The sequence below is a fragment of the Hippichthys cyanospilos genome, chromosome 8, assembly GCF_059441005.1.
Source record: "Hippichthys cyanospilos isolate Australia breed blue-spotted pipefish chromosome 8, RoL_Hcya_1.0, whole genome shotgun sequence".
Lineage (NCBI taxonomy): Eukaryota > Metazoa > Chordata > Actinopteri > Syngnathiformes > Syngnathidae > Hippichthys > Hippichthys cyanospilos.
Window position 1 is genome coordinate 19272105 of NC_142376.1, and position 24903 is coordinate 19297007.

At 39.4% G+C, this 24903-nt stretch overlaps 1 protein-coding gene and 1 long non-coding RNA gene across 6 annotated transcripts; one reads left to right on the forward strand and one right to left on the reverse strand.

Annotated features, from left to right (window-relative positions):
- Window positions 1-2636: 2636 nt before the first annotated feature.
- On the forward strand, window positions 2637-24200 carry LOC148420441 (ATP-binding cassette sub-family C member 2-like). 4 transcript variants are annotated; one of them, XM_088420698.1, is made up of 32 exons: window positions 2637-2965; window positions 4537-4710; window positions 4830-4976; window positions 5304-5441; window positions 5546-5668; window positions 5748-5803; window positions 8152-8398; window positions 8519-8703; window positions 8870-9047; window positions 11330-11584; window positions 11715-11780; window positions 12980-13117; window positions 13204-13350; window positions 13423-13507; window positions 13580-13646; window positions 13740-13866; window positions 16862-17038; window positions 17274-17441; window positions 17625-17817; window positions 18177-18312; window positions 18387-18489; window positions 18591-18810; window positions 18899-19053; window positions 19156-19311; window positions 20180-20379; window positions 20468-20594; window positions 20685-20786; window positions 22473-22616; window positions 22690-22848; window positions 22917-23083; window positions 23636-23830; window positions 23904-24200. In XM_088420698.1, exons 1-32 carry the CDS (start codon window positions 2921-2923, stop codon window positions 24031-24033), a joined length of 4710 nt encoding a protein of 1569 aa, XP_088276824.1. In that variant the 5' UTR covers window positions 2637-2920; the 3' UTR covers window positions 24034-24200. The 4 variants fall into 4 exon arrangements, with proteins under 4 accessions (XP_088276824.1, XP_088276826.1, XP_088276825.1 ...); XM_088420700.1 differs by lacking the exon at window positions 19156-19311; XM_088420699.1 differs by lacking the exon at window positions 13204-13350.
- On the reverse strand, window positions 4325-10523 carry LOC148420442 (uncharacterized). 2 transcript variants are annotated; one of them, XR_015866308.1, is made up of 6 exons: window positions 10375-10523; window positions 8819-9033; window positions 8593-8698; window positions 6888-6970; window positions 5561-5648; window positions 4325-4651 (listed from the first exon to the last, which is right to left on the reverse strand). It is a non-coding gene; the product is annotated as an uncharacterized LOC148420442 (long non-coding RNA). The 2 variants fall into 2 exon arrangements; XR_015866307.1 differs by having other exon boundaries at window positions 4325-4655; window positions 5540-5648.
- Window positions 24201-24903: the final 703 nt, after the last annotated feature.

Below are 24903 nucleotides of genomic sequence, written 5' to 3' on the forward strand. Positions count from 1 at the left end.
ATAAATACTGAACAATTTGTAAGTGTAGTATTTCACATTTTTACATGTCGAGTAAACAGCCATTGTCTGAGTGGAGCCCTTATTGGAAGTGGCGGCAAAGTGCTGTGGTTAGTGGTGAATATCAAATAAGATTTCACTTAACATTTTGGCCACCTAGATCAAACACATATCAGTGTTCAGAGCGTCCTATACAAGCCCCGAGCACAGCCCAAAACCGCATTCATTGTTTCTCTAGCACAAATCAATGAAAAGGAAAGAGTTGAAATAAGTTGTTGAAAGTAAATGTCTGTCCATTGCTTGAATGATATTATGAATTAAATGTAAACCCAGAGATAGTCCACAAATGCTGCTTATCTTAATCTTCTCATTTATATGAATAGTGATCTATATTGGAAGTTGTTTCTCAAATGTGGTTATGAGTGCCTCTCTGTGGTACATTCAGGCACTCGATAAGGTATGTGAGATTACAAGTGAGTTACAATAGTTTTTTTATGAAAATTAAAAAAATAGTTTGTTTGTGTGTAATATTGCATTAATGCGTTACTGTAAAACGTACGCCATTACAGTAATTACATTACTTTTGTAAAGCATTACTCCCAACACTATCTGCAGCTTTTATTTTTTTAATGCTGTGATAGCAACTGTATATTATCCTTTTCAAATGAAGGGCAAATTAACGAACATGGTGTAACTGCTAAATTGTGAAGCGCGTGATTTGCAAAATGCATGGCTTTGTATAAGTTTTATATGCATGCACATTGTCATGACGTTTTGGCAATTTTACAGCAGACAAGCCAGAACTACGTCGGAAGATTTTATCTTCAGAAGTTACTGAGTAAAATATGTCAAGATACTGCTTCAAATGTAGTTCCAAATTCATTAAATCAGTCACGGATAGAATACGACATTGTTTTAAGTCTCACCTCACCTCAAAATCCAAAAATGCTTTGCGGTGATTAGGAAGTACTTGACTGAAAAACATATTTCACAATTGGTATATAATCCTAAACCGTTCAAGCAGGGGTTATGCAGTGTCATGCAGGTTAGGTGCTGCTCTCTTAGGGCTACGCCTGGAGACAATCTGAGAGAAAATAAAGTGAATTGGGAGGGAATAGAAAGTTAAAGATATGTGGAGTTGGTGTGGATGGTGAATAGAATCCAAGTAATGAAAGAGGGATCTTGAGAATGAGAGGGCGTTCAGGGGAGATGTATACTGTGCGAGGAGGAGTAGGGGTCATGGGGGTCTGCTATTTGTAGATCCTTGTGATGGATGACTGGTGTGTATGTGTGTATTGAAGAGAGACAGAGAAAGAGACTTCTTTTCATTCTGCACTTTCCTCCTGTTCCCTCTCTCTTTAGGCAAACAGAGCAGAGTGGGACTGAGTGAGGAGGAGATGTGTGCACACCATAGCCACTCTACAGAGCCAAGGCAGGAGAAGAGTTTGTAAGGAGACAACAATTTTTATTTGAACAGGACTCCTTAGAAGATGGTCAGACTTGGTATTAATGGTATTAACTATGCCGAGCAAAAGGACGTTTTTTGGTTTGGGCAAGCTGGAGCTGTGCGCGCTGGGTGTGATGCTGTGCGCCCAGCCGATGGCCGGCATGAGTGCATGCCCTGCTTTGTGTACCTGCAGCGGGACCACAGTTGACTGCCACGGACTGGGGCTCGAGGCCATGCTCAGGAATATCCCACGCAACACCGAGAGGCTGTGAGTACCACATGCAAACTTTGCTATTTCTCTGCTCGTTGTAGAATGCTTAATGTCACTAAGGATTGAGAACAATAGCCATGCTCGTCAAACTGCTTGTCACACACTGGCTTTCCACTCAGGTATAAATCGGCAAGAGAGGCTGGGCATATATGTGTTTTTAGCAAATTTCACAGTCATTCAAAACAATGTTTCTACACAAATCTAAGTTATAATGAATGGTAAAGAAATAGTTCACAATAAACTCCACAGTAAATATTTTGATTCCTCACTTGGCTCTGTTTCACTTCATTGCCCCTGGATCTCTGCTTTACTAACTCCCTGTCTATCTTTCTCCTAGTCGCAGCCCTGAACACTCAATCCACAAATTGTTTATTGTGTAGAAAATTAAGCAAACATGCTCCTTTAGGATGCCACCAGGATCTTGTAGTCTTGTTAAAGTGATCGAGAATCAAGAGGAGGGAAATGAGGCAGATGCAGACTGCCAATGAGGAATTCTGTTGACTTTTTTCCTGACATTCTACCTTAAAATACTCATCAGTAAATCAGAAGGGAGGGGAAGTAACTAGTTCTATTTTAGCTTTTAAATTAAGTCCTGAATAAAAGATGCTCTGGGAAGAGTATATTGAGAGGCTGTGCCAGACACGGCACTGGCACAGTGGGAAATAGGTGCATGTCAACAGGAAAACGTGGGCTTTAATGACCTCATTTCCCTACCCTTTCCCTGAAATACATACAATTTTGGGTAGAACGCTTTCCACTCTCTCTCGTCCTCTCATTCTCTCTCTTGCTTGCTCTTTTTATGTGGTGGTCTGTGTGATCGGTTGAACTTTAAACACATGTGAATGGAGGAGTGTCCATGGACTGGCTGGTGTGAACTGGATTCCCTCAATGACTGCAGTGTTTTCGTTTTGTCATTCGCCCCAACAAGAGGGTTGCCCGTGTTTGTGTTTGAAGGGAACCAGGAGGATTGTTGCCTGACTGAATTATTCTTCTTGTGCATTTTTTACTCTCACTTTTCATTTGCACAGGTTTTTTCTTCTATTTTTAAAGACCCATGGCTCAAAGTCCCCCGCTCGTCATATCCTGCCATTGTCTTCCTATGGGCTGACGGGAGCGTGAGGAGTTATTTAGTTGAGCCCGAGGGGGCCAATCTGTCAAAAGTTGACTGGTCTTCAAAGGTTCACCTGGGGCCATCCACGGGGACTATGTGTGCTGCTGTATTGGGGGAGTACTGCGGATCTGTGTTCTGGGTGAGTGTGACTGGCCTAATTTCACTTCAGAACGACTTTGTGTTTACCTATAACGGAGTAACTTTCATATTCTGTCACGCATGGAAAAATGTCAGCATTGGATTAGCATCCTGGAACAATTTTTTTATTGCCATCGATGGCAATAAGGGAAAGTTTGATGGTAACTATATATAGAATTAGAAACTAGGAAAAATTGCAAAAGCCTACTATTACTTGCATACATAAAGTTTGTTTCAATCGACCTATCATACGTATGTAAATAAATATTACATGTGAATGAATTCTAACAATACAAATAAAATACAGTATATCTAGGTGACAGTATCACTCACAAAACATTGTTGTCAGTTATCAGTGTGAGTATACGTTGTACATTATCTTATTATATAGTGGTTTACACTTCCTCACACTTGCATGACATTTAGGGTTAAAAAAAAACAAAAAACAATTATTTCTTTAATCTAGAAGCCATTATGGTTGTGGTAGTTTAAGCTAAATACTGAGTCTTCTTTTGAACAAACAACATCTTGGAACACAACCAGCATCACAAATCGGACTGTGTTCAACTTTTAAGTTTTCACTCTATTTTGAATGATCAATGATATCTCAGTTTCATAATTGAGTTTCGTGATAATAATTAGACATTACTACACATTATTAAATCAGACCGTTCATAATCAAGACAAAATGAAATTTCATGTGCAAAAAACAAAGTGAAGATGAGCTTTTTTGTGCACCATTGCTTTTTTTTTTGTTAACTTTAGTAAACATTGGACAAGACAACAAATACTGTTAGGTAAGCAATGACTCATCATATCAGGTGACTTGTTTTGGCATGTCTGTAGTAGCACATGAAATTGATAGTACAATTCATCAAATATTTTTTAGATCTGTGTTTTAAGTACAAATAAATACAAATTTCTCGATAATTTTTCTTGTAACTTATTTCTCTTCATTTCATTATCATTAAAAATATCTAACTTTTCCCCAACAAATTTTTTTTCTCAAATATTTTGTACTTCTTCAACCCCTGTAAATTTTCAAGGTTTACCAAAAATATACGAGTATTCTCAAAAACTTACAAATTTCCCCTGGAAATTATTATATACAGCTTACATTTCTCATATACAGCTTTGTTTCTAGCAAAACTATTTTTTATTGAACGTACACAATTGCTTGTGAACTATATAAATTTGAAAACATACAATTTTAAAAAAGTATATCAAGGTTAGCAATGTGATGCAAAAACACATTAGAACTTTGCAAATGTGAATATACAGATGTAAGCGAATAAAGGTTGCACAATTGTCAATAATTAATTGACTTTAATGAAGAAATGCAATCTCATACTCCGTCAAGCTCTAGTGCATTAGATTCAATTCACAATGATGTTTTGTCTGTCTCTGTGCAGTAATTTATTTAACTTTAATTTATCTCGATAAAGCAATTAAGAAAGAAAAAAAAATCTCATAGGCAATGCCTACCTGATTTCAATGTTTTTTGAGAAACACATACTAGCCAGGGCTTTGGCTCTGTTGAAGTAGCTCATTTTTATTCATGTTTTGCTGCAGAATTCTTCATACGTGGCGAGAGAAGATCCAGATCTGCCAGTATGTGTAGAACAAACAGTCCTGGTGTGGATCCCATTGGGCTTCCTGTGGATCTGTGCCCCGTGGCACCTGCTGACTCTCTGCAGAAGAACAAAGGACACCAGATACATCTCCAAACTCTATACCTGCAAACAAGTAATACCTCACATTCACAATTCAAATACAAATTTTATATTTCATTTTATCATTCAAAGCTCTTTGAATATAAGTGTTGTATTGAATATGGGTTTATATGATGCCTCTTCTGTCAACAGGCTGTTGCTTCTCTGCTGTTCCTGACAGCTATAGCAGGCCTGGCCCTCACGATTGGAGAGGACTTCGGGCCGACTCAAGACACACCTACGCCAGAAAAGAATCCTACTGTGTACTATACCAATCCCATCATTTATGCTGGGTCATGGGTATGTTAATGGTTTAAATGTTGTCTGTCAGCGGTCCCCAACCTTTTCATCACCACCGACCAGTAAATGCTTTATATTGCGGACCGGGGAGGGGGGGGCTGCTGCTGCTGGCTGCTCTAAAAAACACATCATCCTTCTCACTATGAATGAAAAACAAAGATCAAGCACAAACGTATGAACTGCTAAACTAAATATTATTTCAGGTGCAGCCCACGTGGCCTGCTACCAGCTGATCTATGGACCGGTCCCCGGACCGGTGGTTGGGGACCGCTGGTCTATGTGATATGATGGGTGCTTGCAATTTGTTCCTTTTTCTTTTTTAATAAGGTCATGGTGCTGCTGTGCCAAGAAGGGTTAAGACGAAGAGGATCAATTGATTCTGCCACTCTTTTCCTCTTTTGGTTTCTTACGGTTCTGTGTGGTGTCTTCCCTCTGCAGACCATTATACGAGAGGCGCTCAGGCAGGTACAAATTCATAGCAAGGTTTAAACACAACTAGTGAAATCATAATAACAAGCCGTGCCATTTTTTGTTGAAACCCTCTTAATGAATTCCATAATGACCATCAGGGAGAGATTGTTGACCTCCCTCGATTCTGCCTTGTCTGCATCTCATTTGGCCTGGAAGTGATAGCACTCATCTTCTCAGCTTTGGCAGACATCTCTCCAGAAACTAGGGAGCGTGTAAAAAAGGTAAATGATGAGTAATATGTTTGCATTCGCCACATTTTTTCCCTCTTACACACTCTATAGTGTTATCTTTCCTTCCTAGAATCCAGAGGCAGGTGCACCATTTTTGAAAAGAATCACATTCAGCTGGTTTAATAGGTAATACCACATAAGCACACACAAATTATACACTACATTTATGTGCAAATGTCCAAGGTCTTCATGTGGTGTGATATGTTAGCGATTTTATAATGATGCCATACAACTGGTATTTCTCTTTTTATTAGATTATGATTATAAATGCTCACAAAAATACAATGAAAGACCAAATCAACTACACTATTTGAAAAAAAAATAGTACAAATACAGTGATCCCCCCTACTTCGCTGTAAATGAGGGGTGTCAACCCTCCGCGAAGTCTGAAACCCGCGAAGTAGGGTATCAGTTCCTGGATTTCTATTTACGCCCCAATATAGCCGCAGTAACCATAAACAATCCTTTTTTTATGTATTTTTTGCATATTTGATTTCTTTCTCCTATTATTTAACATTACATTATCCTTATTAACATTATTGTATATTCATTAAATAAGTAATACTGTATTACGAAAGAGTACGCAAGTCATCAGGTTGAACTTCACATTTATTTTGGCTCATGTATGGTGTATCATGTAGTATCTGTTGAATCAGAATAAACACTCATCGCTTACTAAACATAGGCAGTAGCGTGCGTTATCAACATAAATGATAATAAACTATAAATATGATCTTACGTTGTCATTCACTACGTCACAAGCCGAATGACGCACAGAGAACGTAAAACAGGAAATGGAAGAAATGCAACGCGTCCCGAATAATTAAAAGCCTGCATTTCAAAATAAGATAAGAACAAACGTCAGGAATTCTAACGCTTGAAGAATTCTTAACATAGTTATTAACTAATAATACTTAGTTATTTGATGAATACAGTACTGTATAATGTACTTTTTTGCTTTTTTCATTTTTTTCCATTTTTGCGCATTTTTTAAATTATTTTTTATTTTGAAATATTTTTAATTTTTACTGGAAAAACCCGCGGAGTACTGAGACCGCGAAGTAGGAGGGATCACTGTAGTACTGAACATGCACATACATAAATATAAAATTGATACCAATTGAAATGATCATCAACAATTCGCACTGGGATGAGAGCTCGCGCGACGAGATCTTGCGAGATTGAACGCCACGAGAATTCCACTTCTCACCTTCCCCGATGTGCACCTTCATAAATATCCAACTGCCTGATAGCATCTTTTCCCCCCAAAAGTTGAAGAATTCCAAAATGTATCTAAAAAAAAAACAAAACAAAAATGTTTGCCTCATGATGAATACATTATACATTCATTGTGCTTGTGTGACCAGTAATACTGTATGTACAAACTGCTCCCTATTAAGTCATAATCATTTTGTAATAAAAGAAATGATAGATTTTTGGTTAGAATTTTCATATATGTCACTGGTTCCAAAACTGCCTTTTTTTCATTACTACTTAAAAAAAAGGGGTGAAATTTGGAGTAAACCTGTCACGATCTGGCATGGCGAGTGGAGTGAGGAGTTGTGAGAGGATGGACCCAAGATTGCAAGGAAGCCAGGAGGGAATGTGCTCAAAAACTGTGGTTTTAATAATCCAAACATGGCAAGAACAAAAACAGAAAAAAAGCTGGGCAATGTACTAAGAAACGAGCGCTAAACCAAACTTACGGGGGAAGAGTGGCCGTGGGACCGGAGGAAAACAAAGAACGCGACAGCGAGGGTCAACAGCAAAGACGTGACAATTACAATAACCCGACAACTAGCAGTGACAAACCTACAACTTATAAACACACACACGACACTAATTACAAAACGTGGAACGGCTGGGAGAGAATAAGAGGCAGTGGAAGCTGATTGGAAGACACGCAAGGGGCAGGAACACGTGGACAAAATCAAACTAAAAAACAGGGAGGAGAGGCAGACATGGGGGGAGAAACATTTCTAACTGAATGGCTAAACAAACCAAAAATCTCAACAACTAAACCCACAACAGAATAAGACCCAGGCAGAACGTAACAAAACCCACCTCTCATGGGACGACTACACCACTGGTTGCACAGTAGCTCCAACACTACAAGAAAACCAAAGTGGAGGTCATAGATGCCATGAAGTAACTACTCCATCACGACTGATTTCAGCCTGCTCAATAAAATATATTACTGTATTTTGAAACTGAAGTTTAATATAGCAATAACTTTTTTATTATAAAAAGTTTGCCAAAATATCATATCTCGTTCCTGTGGCCTCAATCTCTCGACTTGTACCTCGTCCCATGCCTAACTGGTACCCTAGTTAAAACCATTGCTGAAGTCTGTGTCTTTCCTTCCAAAAAGAATGCTCTATGAAAGGTTCTTGAAATGGGAAATAGACTGATGCTTTACATTACTGTACATTGTAAATCATGAATGCAAAATCATCTTGCATTGCCCTTCTCAGTATGGCGATAAGAGGGTACAAACAGCCCTTGGTTCGGGAAGACATGTGGTCCCTGAATGAGGAAGATGCCACGGGTTACATCAGCCAGCACTTTCAGCACTTCATGAAGACAGAGTTTGCCGCAGCTCGGCATCGCTACCAGAAAAGGCTGGCCAAAAACCAAAACAATAAATCCCATAATGAAACATTTCTAAATGGACTTTCCAATGGAATGGGGAAAGGCATTAGTCAGGACGTGTTGATGATGGTGAGAAAAATCATGACAGTTGATTTTTTTTTCTTGCACTCCAAATTGATTCTGTTTATTGATCTACATGTAGCCATAATTTATTGCTTTGAGTCAGTGCTCCCATTATTTTTGCTTTAGGAGGACAAAGGCAAGAAAGAAGACAAAAAAACAAAGACAACCAAGAAAAAGAAGGAAGAAGAAAATTATCCCACCTCATGGCTCATCCCCACCATCTACAAGACATTTAAAGGGGTTTTGCTTGAGTCGGCCTTCTTCAAACTTCTGCAGGACCTTCTCTCCTTTGCCAGTCCCCAGCTGCTGAAGTAAGTCAGATTTGTCCAAAAATGAACGTGTTATATCAATGGCTTTCAAATGACAGTAACTAGTAACAAATCTTAAGTATTTTATCGTCACGATTTTGCAAGTAACTTAACCAACATTGATTGTTTTGGGTCATTGAGTCACCAAGCCTTCCTCTGTGGTTCCCAGATTGATGATTACTTTCACTCAGGACAAAAGCCGTTATGCATGGGAAGGTTATCTATATGCAGTGTTGCTTCTGGTGGTGGCCCTCCTGCAGTCGCTTTTCCTTCAGCAATACCTCCAGCGCTGCTTTGTGCTGGGAATGAAAGTCCGGACTGCTATCATGGCTGCTGTTTACAAAAAGGTGAAAGCAAACCAGAGGTCAATGGAATTTGTGAGAAATCATCATGTTACATTACTATTTGGCTTTAAAGTAAAATATCAGGCTGAAACTAAAATAACTATAGCGCAACAAAAATCTCCCTTCAAAGCAGCTTCACTGTTTTGGAGCTGCGCGATGGTACTAATGCGATAATGTAAGACAAATATTAAACCTGGGGCAAATTCCAAACTAAGCAAAACACAAATTAACCGCTTATTTAGACAAAATGTGCAACATATTTTGCCAACAAATGCAATAATCTTGTCAGTTCAAGTTTAGTCAAATCATCAACAAAACAAAAAAAATGACAAACACATTTTTGAAAGTTGATTCTTGACATGTTGACAAGACAAAAATATACTGATGCATGTTACCCAAAATATTATTTGTAAGTTACAAAGGAGCCAGTGGGTTTGATACAAACCCAAATTGACATCATAAGACATGGTTTGAGAAGCTTATGATTTGAGAACCTTATGGTGTATCTCAAATATCTTGTGAGACTCTCCTTTCCCCTTTGTACCGTCACAGAAACCCGGCAAAAAGAGAAATGAGATGAGCTATGAAATCATGTTCAATTCCTCGAGGTCTGGTATTCAAGTTGACAGTAGAGGGCAGAGTTTCTCTTGTCGGATGACTGACCACTCAATGTGGTTTGTTTTTGAGAAATCATCATGTTACATTTCTTACCAAATGTATGTAAAAATCATTTTGGCTTTAAAGTTAAACATCAGGCTGAAACAAAAATACCAAGGGTAAAGGTTACAAATCTCCGAATAAAGCAGCTTAACTGTTTTTGGGCCGCAAATTGGTACTAATGCGATAATGTAAAAGTAAGACAAATATTAAACCTTGGGCAAAAAGCCAAACTCTGCAACACATGCCAGAAAGCAAGTATGAAAAAGTCAAAAAGGCACACTTGTCAATACAGTATGGTGTTAAATAACTGCTTATTTAAACATGTGCAACATATTTTGTCTAGTAATGCAATAATTATCTCCTCCGAACAAAACATGCAAATCAGTAGAAACAAGTATGGGTTCATTCTTTCAATATTTGAAAATGATGCTACCTAGCATTTCGTGAACATAGTAATCAGAAACAAAATATGGGTTGTCAGTTCAAGTTTAGTCACATTATCAAAAATAAAAATGAAATAATGTCACAATCAAACACATCTTAACTGCTTAATTTTGCCGAGCTAGCGATGCACAATATTTTTTCCGCGTTTCAGCTCACAACATTTTTTTTAAAAATGATTTGTGACACGTTAGCAAGACAAAAAGCTACTGATGCGCATGATACTCACAGGATTAGTTTTAGGTTACGAAGGAGCTCCTGGGTTTGATGCCAAACCAAATTTACATCACAAGCCATGGTTTGAGAAGCTTAGAGTGCATCTCAAATCTCTTGAGAGTTTCTCCCTCTTTTTTTACCGCCACAGAAACCCTGCAAAAAAAAAAAAAAAGAAAAAAAAATAAATGAGATGAGTTTATGCTAGAGGCCTGGTTTTCAAGATGACAGCAGAGGGCAGTATTTCTCTTCTCAGATGGCTGGCCACTCAAAGTGGTTTGTTTTGCTCGTGGTCACTTCCACATCCTGTTTGAAACCTCACATTAGTCCAGGCATGTCCGAACCCAATCCTTGAGGGCTGCTATCACGCGTGTTTTTGATGTTTCCGTCGTCCAATGCAGCTAATTCAAATGATCAGGATCGTTATGGGGCTTCTGCTAAGCTTGCCGACGAGCTGATCATTTCAATCAATTGTGTTGTGTGGACAGAAACCTCAAAAACATGCAGGATATGGCCCTCGAGGACCGGATTGCATGCATTGTTACTGTCAGTTGTTTGGTGTCACCTGAGTCCCATGATATCAAAATGTCAAAGGAATACGGTGACTATAAGAACAGTTTAAAAACCATTAATAATTATGAATTAATTATGACTTAATTAACTGATTGAACTTGATTTGTACTGGTCAAGGCAGATTCTTTTTTGACCCGTCAACTTTACCATTCGATTATTTAACAGACTACAGTAAATTGTGCAGTAAGTACTGAAACTCTCAACTTTTGGACATGTGCATTCAAGCTTTAGAGTTAGTCAAATTGACTTTATCTGTAATGGTTATTATGCATTTTAGGTTAATCCTGAACTTTTTGTAATTTGAGGAGCTATTAAATATTTGTGGCTAGTGTATATTTTCTTCTATGGAATGAGTTACAACTATGGTCTGATACAGCCGATGAATACATTTTTTCAAGGCACTGGTGGTGTCTAATGACACACGTAAAGAGTCCACAGTTGGTGAAACGGTGAACCTGATATCTGCTGATGCTCAGCGCTTCAATGACGTGACAAACTTCATCCACCTGCTTTGGTCCTGCCCCCTGCAGATCGTCCTGTCCATTGTGTTCTTGTGGCAGGAGCTTGGACCTTCTGTGCTGGCTGGACTTTTAGTCATGATCCTCATGGTGCCAATTAATGCACTGCTAGCCACCAAGGCTAGAAAATTCCAGGTTATAAACGTATATGCAAAAATGTGGTAGCATGGCATATTTTTTATAGACGCACTTCATTTTTGAAATTTTAAGTCGCGTTTTCCTACCAAAATTACTTTCTCCTGTCATTTCTGTCATCTCCTTTCAGATTGAAAATATGAAATTCAAAGACAAAAGGTTGAAAATCATGAATGAACTTCTCAATGGGATGAAGGTGAGTTTCTGTCTTCAATGAATTCATAGTTACTATTAAAGGAACCGAGAACAACTTTCCGCAAACTAGTCCCTAGCGTGCTCATATTTGTTGAAAAGATAGCACATGCCACAACATAGTGAAACGATTGATTTAATCCAGACAGGAGAAGTGGGAAGTACACGAGGCCTCGGGCCAGTCCTGCCTCAGGTCGGAGCAGAAATGGCAATGTTTCACCTTCCACATTCAGTTCTTATACACCTTTGGGGGATGTTGTCCGACTGAGGAACGCAAGCGTGTGTGTACATGCATGTGTGTGCGTGCGTGCGTGTGTGTGTATTCAAAGGCCCTTTGGCCGCGGACCAGTCTTTGTTGAGGGGGACAAAGTCAGACAGCCATCAATCTTGATTGAGCGTTTTGATCACAGTGGGAAGTGGAATCTCTGTTGGAGGAAGTCTTTTGTCGGAGACAACTGGTCTCGTCTCTGGTAATGCTCACAGTTGCAAGCTATATCTCTGTTTTCTGACACTGACCTTCTGTAGTGTCAATCATCCTTAGAATAGCACAGTTTCATGGACACCCTATTTTACTGATATATTGCAATAGTTCCATTACAATCAGTGGTAAAAGTTGCATGATCACAATTTTGCAGATAAGGCAGTCAACTTAGGGGAACGATGACAAGCAAAATAAAAAGTATTGATGCAAAAACATTTTTGTGCACACCAGACATACAGTAAGTGCACACACGTTTTGCATGTATTTTTTACAAAGTTGTGAAGCTGAATGCATGGGAGTCATCTTTTCACCACAAAGCTGGTCAATGCCAAGAAGAAACTGAGAAGGAAGAATAAGCATCCAAAATAAAACAGGAAATTGAAAAACAATAGGTACTTTGTCAGATTCTTGGATCAAAAACTTCTCAGTTCAGAGAATCTTAAAGCGGAGGATGTTCTTTTGTACAACTACCACATTTGACAGTGCTTTTAATGATGAATTCAATGTTTATTTGTGTATTATAGTTGAGGGCACTGGAAATCTTTTTTCAACTAAGGTATTTACAATCCCCAGAGGGTCATATCAGATTTCTGGACAATTATAATGAGACAAACACACAAATGTTGATTATTGTAAATACATTGGGCTTATTTGAAACAGTTGCTGTGAGGTTCTCCCTCCCTAGCCTATACTTATTAAGTTCCTCCTTGTTCTCCTGTTAGATTCTAAAGCTGTATGCATGGGAGCCATCTTTTCAAGCCCTGGTTGAAGACATCAGAAGCCAAGAACTAAATGTAATGAAGAAGTTTGCGTACCTCACATCTGTCTCTACATTCATTTTCAGATGTTCTCCAGCTGTGGTCAGTCCTGTCAATGTGCCGCATATGAGCAGAGGGACTCAAGAATATTGTTTGTGTAAGCCATTCACACTCTGTTTGTGTACCAGGTGTCGTTGGCCACCTTTGCCGTTTTTGTAGTTGTGAGTTCAGACAACGTGTTGACCGCTGAAAAGGCGTTCACTGCTATCTCGCTCTTCAACATTCTTCGATTCCCTCTGGCCATGCTGCCCATGCTCATAGCGTCCATTGTGCAAGTAAGGACACAAAGTTAAATGACACATCCAGACATAATGGAGCAAGGCTCACTTTGTCCTTTCACAATATAGACAACTGTGTCCAGGAAGCGTCTCGAAAAGTTTTTGGGAGGCGAAGACCTTGAAAGTGATACCGTGCGCCATGATCCCAGCTTCTGTATGTTTGTCTTTCTCAGAATTGATACAAGTGTAACCATGGCATTTGTACAATAAATCTGTGTCTCTGTAGGTTCAGCTATTAATGTTTGCAATGGTTCCTTTTCATGGGAAAAAGATGCCGAGCCCCAACTTAAAAAGTATAAGTTCTGCATTGAACACATCCACAACATGTATATAACGGCGTATTTCTTTTAATTCTTAATAAACCTTTTCTGGTGTCTATTTTCTAGTGTCAGTTTGGACGTCAAGCCAGGTCAGCTGGTTGCAGTCGTAGGAGCTGTCGGCTCAGGCAAGTCCTCTCTGATGTCAGCCATTCTGGGAGAAATGCATAGCACCAAAGGCTTCATCAATATTAAGGTGATATTGATATTCCTCTTGTAAACATCCTTGAATGTATTTTAACGTGAAACACCAAATAAATAGCAAAAGAAATGAAAAAGGAGGGTTTTTAAGTCTCCTTTCACCACTGTTAGGATGTACAGAACCAGAGTTATAAACTGTTGAATGTGCCATTTGGCCCGTTTTTGTACTTTTTTCCGAACCAAAACCCTTGACCCGATCAACTTCACATTGGTCCACAGTGCTCCATTATCTGCCATAGTGGCACAACTGGGCAAAATTTCATCAAGATCGGCTAACATATATGATGGGGGCGGGGCTTCAAAATATTTGTTTCAAATGTCCTTTGCCACAAGTGACAAAAACCTTAATATTTCAATTTTTGCACTGTGCTAATCCTGTTTGAGTAATTTTACAGACAATTGACCAAAATAGCATTGAGGCATGGAACTTGAAGGTTCTCCAATTTTACAACTTTTACAACTCAGTACTTCGTCTCAAATTCCGATGTCTCACCAATCCGAAAAAGTTTCTGTAATTGGACCCAGATGGTCTTAATTTTTCTTAATTTCATATTTTTAATGGGAGTCCAATGTAAAAAAAAACACCTACTAACCAGTTTTTTTTTGTTTCAGTTGTGTACTGTGAGCGCCATCTAGCAGGAGGAAAAAAATCTCATTATAGTCGAAGGATTGCAGCCAAACCCAGTTGGTTCGCCCAGTTGTGTAGGCATATACAGGAAGGACCCTAAGACCTAAAAAAACAAGAAAAGACAGCCAAAAGCTAGGATGCACAGTACAGAAAAAGAGTTACGGATTTTTGAATTTGCAATTTTGATGCATTTATGGCCATTTTTATGTCTTCCACTGCTGCCCCCTTCTCTTATACTGTTGACCCCATCAACTTTCAATTTGGCTAGACCAGCGGTCCCCAACCTTTTGATCACCGTGGACCGGTCAACGCCTTAGATCTACAGTATATTGCGGACCGGGGGGTGGTGCTGGCAGCTCTAAAAACCACATCATCCTTTTCACTACGTCTCAGATTTATGCGCCGAATCGCGGAGCTTTCTGTTGCTGTTGTACTTTTTGTCCACTTTTTTGTCGCGCGAGAAGAGGGGAGGGGAGTGGAGCGAGCTTGCTGTGCACTTTACGGTAGACCCGGAAACAAGATCATTGCTGAGAACTTTCACTTTTCTGGGATGTGACAGAGCCAATATTTTCACCGACAGCACCTTTATTCATTGCAACAATACTCGCCTGCCAAAAACTAAAAATTTCAATGTCGCAATCAAGTGGCCGAGACCGTGCTAAATATTGTGCTGACAATGCTGCGCTATCGTTAGCTTAGCACATTAACTATGGTTCAACAGCTGTTAAGTGAAGCAAACGCTGCACATACCAGTTGTCCCAAGTTCTCGCTTCCGCCTTTCTACAAGCGAGGTGAGTGCTCTTGTTTGGCTCTGTTTTGTATTGAATGCTCAGCTGGCCGTGTTGGATCGCTACCAGTGACCGCAAAGCGGCCACCCTGATTCATTCCTGCCCACTGCATGAGCCGTTGAATGTTCCCAAAGTTGATTGGCTGTGGCGAAACGCGAAACGCGGAAAAAGTAAAAAAAAAAAAAAATTAACTTCAAGCGAAAGGTGAAATTTCGCTTCTCGTGACCGGGCGCGGCCATTCGTGTCTCTCCATTCGCGTCCATCGCGTCGCCCGACGTGCATTCCCAGTCACGCGAACTCCACTGACTACAATACAAAACGCTCCGCTTTTTCGCCTAGTTCGCGTTCGGTGTGCGCGTACCATTAAACTAAATCATCTTCAAAACATTATTTTCGGTGCAGCCCACGCGGCCCGACACCGGTACCGGTCCGTGGACCGGGGGTTGGGGACCACTGGCCTAGACCATTATCAGCCTTAGAGGCACAACTGGTCCAAAAATAGTCACGATCCCATGAAATATATGATAGAGGTGGGCTCATAAAACATGAAGTCAATGTTTCCTTCGCCCACAGTGACAAAAACCTCAGCTGAACTAGCTTTAAAATATCTGAAAATTGACAGTATCATTTAGATTCATGGTCTAAATCTTCTACATGACACATTTCCAAAATACCAATAGCGACATCTGGTGGCAGAATTTTTTTTTTTAATTTTTACACTGTCATGTTCTGTACTGTGCCGGTTTCAGTAAATTCACTGAAAATTAGTCAGTAGAATATTGAGATAGGTAACATTAAGTATCTCAAGTTTTATGACTTTTATGACAAATTTGGGTATGGACAATACTCCTCCACAAAATCCGATGTCTGGCCAGACTGGTAAAACTTAATATAATTGGACCAAGATGATCTTCTCTTAATTTCATTTCATGGGAGTCCAATGCTAAACACTTGTTTCCCTTGTTGTGCGGGAAAAAAACTCTTACATTTTCATTCATATGTACCTTGTCGAGCCTGGCGAAGTAATATCACTGAATTTTTTTCTGACAGGCCTTAAGACACACCTAATTTCCTCCACCAAATATTACGATGTTTTGATAATGGCCTATACAGCAGTGCTCAATATGATGATTTATCGTAACAGTAAATGCTGATGTAGTCACGACCTCACATGTTGAATGAAAGTCATTTTCTACAGACATCAACAAACATATATTCCATCGTAGTGCTTGATCAAAGATGTCATAAATGACGTCACACACCTCTACTCCAAGCTAAGTTGTAAACATTCAGCTGTAAAATACCTACTGTACACGCAGAAAGCTCAAATGTTCAATTCCCAAGTCTCATTTAAACCGCTCCAAACCCCAGGTGGTGACTCTCAATTCATAATACACATACTCACTCTGCGCCAACACTCATTTCACTCACCAATTCAATATTTTCTTAAAACAATCTCTGTACAGGCTGTAGAAGTTCTTCCATATTTAACAGTAAATTATGAGAAAGCACATAAGCAATGAAGTTGGATATTTTCTAAGAATTATAGCTATTTGTTTTATCTTCTCTTGCAGGGTTCACTTGCCTTTGTACCCCAGCAAGCATGGATCCAAAATGCCACCCTGAGGGATAACATTTTGTTTGGTTCTCCCTTTGAGGAGAAACGCTATCAGGAGGTGATTAAGGCCTGTGCTTTGGCTCCAGATCTAAAGCTTCTACCTGGGGGTGACATGACTGAGATTGGGGAGAAAGTAAGTACAGCGCCCTAAGAGTCACAAAAAAACAAAAGATATTTGTTGTTATTGTGCTGTGTTTGTGCTTGAACTTTTCATCTGTGTTCACCAAGATTGAACACAGAAAAGAGCAAACACACACACACACACACACACACACACACACACACACACACACACACATAAAAAGTGGCTTTAAAATTGGTGGTCTTACTTTGTGTTGTTCTATTGTTCGTTCATTCTTTTGTAAAAGGGGATCAACCTGTCAGGGGGTCAGAAGCAACGCGTGAGCTTGGCCAGGGCAGCATACAGTCAGGCTGACATTTATCTGCTGGATGACCCCTTGTCTGCTGTGGACTCTCATGTAGGGAAGCACCTTTTTGACAAAGTGATCGGACCTAATGGAATTCTCAAAGATAAGGTCCGTGTATGCCTCTCTTGCCATAACAACTATCATTTGCTATCCATGTGGTATGACGCATGCAGGGCAATTATTTTGCATCATTAAAAAGCAATGCTAATGTAACTGCCATGTATGTATTATAAGTTTTCCGAGTGTTCCTACAGCATTTTCAGTTTTCACTTTGAATCTTTATTGATGCAGACACGAATTTTAGTAACTCATGGAGTGAGCTTCCTGCCTCATGTGGGTGAAATTGTTGTCCTGGTCGACGGAGTGATTTCTGAAGTTGGATCCTACAACAGCCTCCGTGCTAGCAAAGGCGCCTTTTCTGAATTTTTGGACACATATGCCAAAGAGCAAAGTGATCATAAAAAATCCGCCAAGTCTGAATCAGGTACTTTCATCTTTCTGCCTCAATGTGAAGAATGACTGCCTGAGCTAAAGTGTAATCTATTAGAATGAGATGTTCTATTAAAATGTTCTCAATATGTCTCAGAACAAGTACGTAATTCTGTTTGACAAACTAGCAAGCTACAATTCAGTTAGTATCTTGTGCAAATTTGAACACAGTCACTGTGAAGAAATGCTATTTATATTTTAAAGGAGGTATCAATACAACTATTATTGATGATCACAAAAATAAAGACATTACAAAGTGAAATCTGGAGGATTCTTAAAATATATGATTGTTAAAATTAAGAGGGCAATAAATTATAATTGCCATCACTAAAATAATAATGCATGCCTCTTCAGAGCATAGCCACGGTGTTGCAGATGAGGACATGGTTCCAGAAGGAGATGACACCCAACCTGACTTGCCATTAGAAGACACTGTAACTGCAACTCTAAAAAGGGAAAACAGCATCCGCCGCAGCAAGTGCAACAGCAGGTATAGGATTATTATGGAGAAGTGGTTGATAAAAAACATGATTGCGTGAATGAGAATGCTTTGTTACATTGAAGCTTCAGAGCGATAAGAAACGGCTCTACAAGGAAATCTGAAAATGTGGCAGAAATAAACAAAGGCCAACGGTTAATCGAGAAGGAAGCTATGGAAACAGGACAGGTAGTTTCAGTGCTTTTTGTGTTCAATTTTATCACACAAATAAAGTAAGAAATGACATTATGCAGATCTGAAAAGTAAATGTCCCTTTATTTGACCTCCAGGTGAAATTTTCAGTGTATCTCCAATACCTGAGGTCCATGGGCTGGGGATATACCGCCGCAGTCTTCCTGGTGTACTTTATTCAGAACATTGCATTCATTGGCCAGAATATCTGGCTCAGTGACTGGACTAACGATGCAGTGGAGTACTACAACAAGACATACCCTGCAGAAAAGAGAGACACCAGAGTGGGGGTGTTTGGAGCGCTGGGAATAGTTCAGGGTAATCATTACAAGTACAAGGAATAATTTTAAAACGGTTGTTTCTTAATGATATATTCAACACAGATATGGAACTCTTTTTCTGGCAGGCCTCTTTGTATTCCTTGGTACTCTGCTACTGGCCAACGCCTCCGTTATAGCTTCTGGAATTCTGCATTCAAGGCTGCTCAACAATATACTGCGTGCTCCAATGCTCTTCTTTGACACCACACCCATTGGAAGGGTGGTCAACCGCTTTGCAAAGGTTTGGCCTACGCTTAACTTGTAGAATCCACATAGTGGCCTTTTTTACATTTCTTCTCTCAAAGCACTGGCTATAGTTGTAGTATATTTTTCTGTCCATTAGGATATCTTTACAATCGATGAAGCCATCCCTCAGTCCTTCCGTTCTTGGATCCTATGTTTCTTGGGTGTGCTGGGGACGCTTTTTGTCATCAGTCTGGCCACGCCCTTTTTCACCATTGTCATCATTCCGCTGGCAGTGATTTACTTCTTTGTCCAGGTGGGAGTGCAAATGTGCAAAAACAAGATACAATAATAATAACAAAAAGTGAACTCAAACCACTTCTAAGGCTTTAACTGTACTGAAACAAGGCAAAGGAATATAGTATATCTACTATAGGTAATGTCACTCTTAGAATGGATAACTTGGTGCTTAGTGAGTTTGTTTTTCAGAATGCTCCCAGTTTAGAGAAGCTTGTTTTTTTTGCTGGACAAACACCAAATAAAAGTAATATTTCCTTGTTAATTTGAAATGTGTTAACTGAATGAAACCAAACCAACCTCTATCATTATGTTTTCTAGTTTTTATCCTGTTTAATGAAAGAGCATGCTTTCATCAGTTTTTTTTTTTTTTTTACATATTTATATTTTAATGTACCAAGAGATTTTATTATTGTTAAAAATTAATGTGTTTTCCTTTTATTAAATGCCTTTTTTTCTCTCGACTTTTGTCAGAGAAATCTCTAAAATAAGACTAGGGCAAGCTTAGCTGCTAAGCAGCAAAAGAGTAACTCACCATCCAAGATTGACTTTTCTCCGCCTAGGCAAAGGGAAAAGCTTGGCGTACATTCTCATGCGTTGCCAACAGCATTTTTGTCGCTCAAGCGCCCCCGCCTGCTTTTTATTCATTTAGCAAAGCATTGCACATTACAAGACATAACAAAAAGAGCCAGCCGGGCGCTACCAACAGCTGGACCAAGGTCCCAGCTCACACTTTCCCGCTTCAACAGCTTTATCTAAGGACTGGGGCGAGATGAACTAGGACTGCATAGATGGATAGCAATGCACACTATTCAAGACAAGAAATAAGCACATAATGATAACAACCTAATATACGATTCCCTTCACACCTTTACATCTGCATTCAGCACTTCTATGTAGCAACATCAAGGCAGCTACGCCGACTCGACTCAGTTTCTCGCTCACCCATTTATTCTCACTTTGGAGAGACTGTGTCTGGCCTGTCTGTGATAAGAGCTTACGGCCATCAAGAAAGGTTCCTCCAGCATAATGAGGCCACCATGGATGAAAACCTAAAGTCTGTCTATCCATGGATTGTATCGAACAGGTAGAGTTAAATGGGTCATCACTACGAGTGATCGACAACGCGTGTCATTTAATGGAGATGGCCTTTTTCATGTACTTTCCATGTACAGATGGCTGGCAATTCGACTGGAATTTGTGGGGAATCTGGTGGTGTTTTTTGCTGCTCTGCTTGCGGTTATTTCCAGAGATAGAATGGACAGTGGTCTGGTTGGGCTCTCCATATCATACTCCCTTAATGTAAGTCACACTTTGTCAACGGTACTGATGACAGTAGTGGTTGACCAAGCTCTTGTGATGTGAATTCTGTTCCTGAACTGGGATTTTTAGGTAACCCAAACCCTGAACTGGCTTGTTCGGATGACGTCAGAGCTAGAGACCAACATTGTCGCTGTGGAGAGAGTGAGTGAATATAGCATCATTGAAAATGAGGTATGTCCATGTCAAAGTACTTTAGCTGACACTGACTACAGCCCATGCTTTATCTGTTGAAACAGCAATTGTAGGTTTTGTGCATTTAATTTAAAGGGTTTGTATCATGCAAATTAATCTTTTGGCAGTTTTTAAATCCAAGATTGCTATTTCCTTGACAAAAATACCCCGAAGTGTGATTTTACTTCATTCCCACATTACTGCGTTTTCAATACCAGCCTCTCCTGATCAGAGAAGATGAGAGAGTCCTCCCTTAATAACCTTAATCACTCATTTAGTACCACCTCGACAGTGTAAGGTGCATGAGGAGAGACTTTGAAGTGTGTTTCAAGTAATCAATGCAGCTGCATAGCGAAGTGTGGTTCAGTGTGTAGGAAGCAATGAGGTGCACACCTACCTGATGCACATACTATGTGACTGATTTAGGAAGTGGCTCACTGGTTTGGCAGTTAGACCATGTATTTTTTAACTACTGCGTGTGCAGCTTCGGTAAATTGGGCAAGAACTACACCAGTCCGACATCACTGCAACTGCACTATGCTCACAAAACTTTTCATGGCAGCTTCATGCGCTCTTCTGCTTGCTGTTATTAAAATACTGATGTGGTGTAATGTAAATTACATTTTTTACGACAGTTATATAATACTTTTGGTAATGCAGGAAAATGAATGTCATACAACAGTGGTCCCCATGGTCCGCGGATCAGCTGGTAGCGGGCTGCGTGGGCTGCACCCGAAATAATATTTTGGAAATTATTAGTTTAACAGTTCATAGGCTTGTGCTTGATCTTTGTTTTTTTGACACTGCCTCTGGCCGCTGTTGATATTACATACATAGTTAGAATGATGATGTAGTTTTTTGCTTCAGACAAATTCACCGTATGTATATTTACCTTTGAGTGGCACTTGTTATGCCCATTTTCCCTAGTAAGGGTAGCCTAGGATAGGCTAGCTTCATATTTCTTGATTATCTCCAGCTTAGTTTCCAAATCATCGTCTTACTTCTCACTTTTACATCACTAGCAATTTTGGGACCCATGGCAAACCCTTTCAAACTTCAATCAAGCAGTAAAATGCACTATGTAACCACTCACAATCGAACAAAGCTTTACCGTTCCGCTATTTCGAAACGAGTGAGGCCGACCAATAGCAGACCAGCATCTCCGTGAGGAGACGCTGACCAATAGCAGACCAGCATCTCCGTGAGGAGACGCAGACCAATAGCAGACCAGCATTGTAGTCCCATGTAGCATGGAAGCAGTTTAACCTAATTGTAAGTGCAATTACCGTATTTTCCAGACTATAAGCTGCACCGGTATATAAGCCGCAGCAGCAAAATATGAGCAAAAAAATGATTTATGTCACGGATAAGCTGCACTGGACTATAAGCCGCAGGTAATAACATGAGATATTTATGCAAACAGATGGTACATGGAAGTGTTATATATATATATATATATATATATATATATATATATATATATATATATATATATATATATATATATATATATATATATGTAAGCTACTTGCCTTATTTTCAATACTCTGCTGTGTTTCTTGCTCGTTTGCTTTCATTTTTCCATCATTGTAATGAACCGTGAGCTTTGCTAATATTATTACAAAATGTGTACAAATAAGTCCCCCACATGTACACATTTATAACGTGAGATTTCTGTGCGCATAGGCCAAGTGGGTGACTGACACTCGGCCATCAGAGAAATGGCCTGATGCAGGAAGACTACAGTTTGAAAACTACAAGGTCCGTTATCGACCTGGTTTGGATCTGGTACTTCATGGTATCTCCTGTGATATAGGCTCCACTGAGAAGGTTTGTAGGTGGTTTTAATTTTTAATATAATTTGCATTTTTCACTTTTACATATTGTATCCGTTCGCTCACAGATTGGCATCGTGGGTCGCACAGGAGCTGGGAAATCCAGTTTGACCAACTGCTTGTTTCGAATTATTGAAGCTGCTGAGGGTCGTATCCTTATAGATGGTGTTGATATTTCCGAAATAGGTCTACATGACTTAAGAAACAACCTCACTATCATACCACAGGTACACATAAACCCAAACGTCACGGCAAGATACAAGTACTGAGCACTGACCCCTTCGACTCTGTGCAGGATCCAGTCTTGTTCTCTGGAACCTTGAGGATGAACCTGGATCCCTTTGATAGATGCAGTGATGAGGATCTCTGGAAAGTTTTGGAGCTCTCCCATCTCAAGGAGTATGTGGCAGGGCTGCAGGAGGGTTTACAACATGAGGTTGCGGAGGGAGGAGAGGACCTGAGGTGAATTTTAGCTAACTGCATATCTGCATAACTGAATACACATCTTAGCAAAGTTCAAATGTGTACTATTTGCTCAGTTCGTAAGGATGTTAACTGTGACATATAACAAATATTAACCAAATATTTTTGTATTTGTAGTATTTAAGACCAATTTTTTCCTGGACATGAAAAATCCAAATCATATGCCATTGTTAACCCTTTGAAATAATCAAGATTTTTTTTTTTTTTTTTTTAAGGAAAATTGAAATAGTTGATGAAAAGGTGTGGTTTATGACCGGTCACAACAATGTAATTACTTATTGTGCAAACACACCAAACCAATTTGAGTACGTGCAAATGCATATATCATCTTAAAGATCGTATCATATGTATGAAAAATCTTTGTTCTATGTTTATTTTAACAAACTTCACTAACATAACGTACTATTTTAGTACTTCATGAAAAATGATTGAAAATCATTTATAGAGCCTCATGAATAGAATTTTCTTTACGGTCACTTTTGTGACCGATGGGTTGAAATGCGTTAACTGAAACCTGAAACACTCTCTCAGTGTTGGACAAAGGCAGCTGCTGTGTCTAGCCCGGGCCTTGCTCAGGAAGTCCCACATCTTAATCCTGGACGAGGCTACGGCAGCAGTGGACCTGGAGACAGACAACCTGATCCAAGCAACCATCAGGAAAGAATTTGCACACTGCACCGTTCTCACTATCGCCCATCGTCTACACAGCATCATGGATAGCTCAAGGTTGGTTCTTTTCAATTTTGCTCACTCTACATGTGGTCCATGAAAACTCATGATTTGTGGTCCTTGTCCACAGGGTGATGGTACTCGATGCTGGTAGGATAGTGGAATTTGATTCTCCAAGTAATCTGCTTGAAAAACAAGGTCATTTCTATGCCATGGCAAAGGATGCTGGGATAACGCAAGCAGAAATTACAAGTCTATGAGTTAAAGAGTTATATGACTATATTGCTTTATTTGCGGTTGACATTTTATTTTTAATGGATTTCTTTTGCATTGACAGAAGGTTTTTTGTATTTGTAATAAACACAATGATATGCGTAAATAATTTTGTATACACACACAAAATCTGAATAAATACGTTTTTTTCAAATATTGCTTGGGTGTTTTAAAATGATATGGTTTCAGTTAATTCATGCAATCCAAATGAGTGTTACTTTTCTGTACAAGAAATAAGATGGATCATTGTAATTTTGAATTATGCCAATACATACAATACAACAGCGGCCAGAGGTAGCGCCAAAAAAACAAAGATTAAGCACAAATGTATGAACTGTTTAACTACATAAGCTCCAAAACATTATTTCGGGTGCAGCCCAAACGGCCCGGTACCAGTTGATCCACGGACCGGTACTGGTCCGCAGACCGGTGGTTGGGGACCACCGCTATAACAGACTTGGAAGCATCTGGAGGAGTGCCGGCCACCATGATTTCATGATAACTGGACCTGTGATTATATTTAAAACATACTGTTGGTTGTTAAGAACACATTTATTTGCGAATTTTTGAAATGTGTAATCATTTATTTATTTTTAATTTTTATTGCAAGACGTTCTAAATCTTACACATCCCTTTACCAGAAACTGGTACTTTGTGTTTACAATTACAATTAAAGTGCATTCTGCTAAGCAAACTCTTTGGACAAAAATGGATTAAAACAACCTTTTCTTACATTGTATATATTTTTTTAAATGAACTTTATTTGAATAATTATCAAAGACAAGAACGTTACTAAAAATGTCCACTGTAGCGGACACTAGGACCATGTCTCTCACCCAGTAGGCATGTCGCTATGA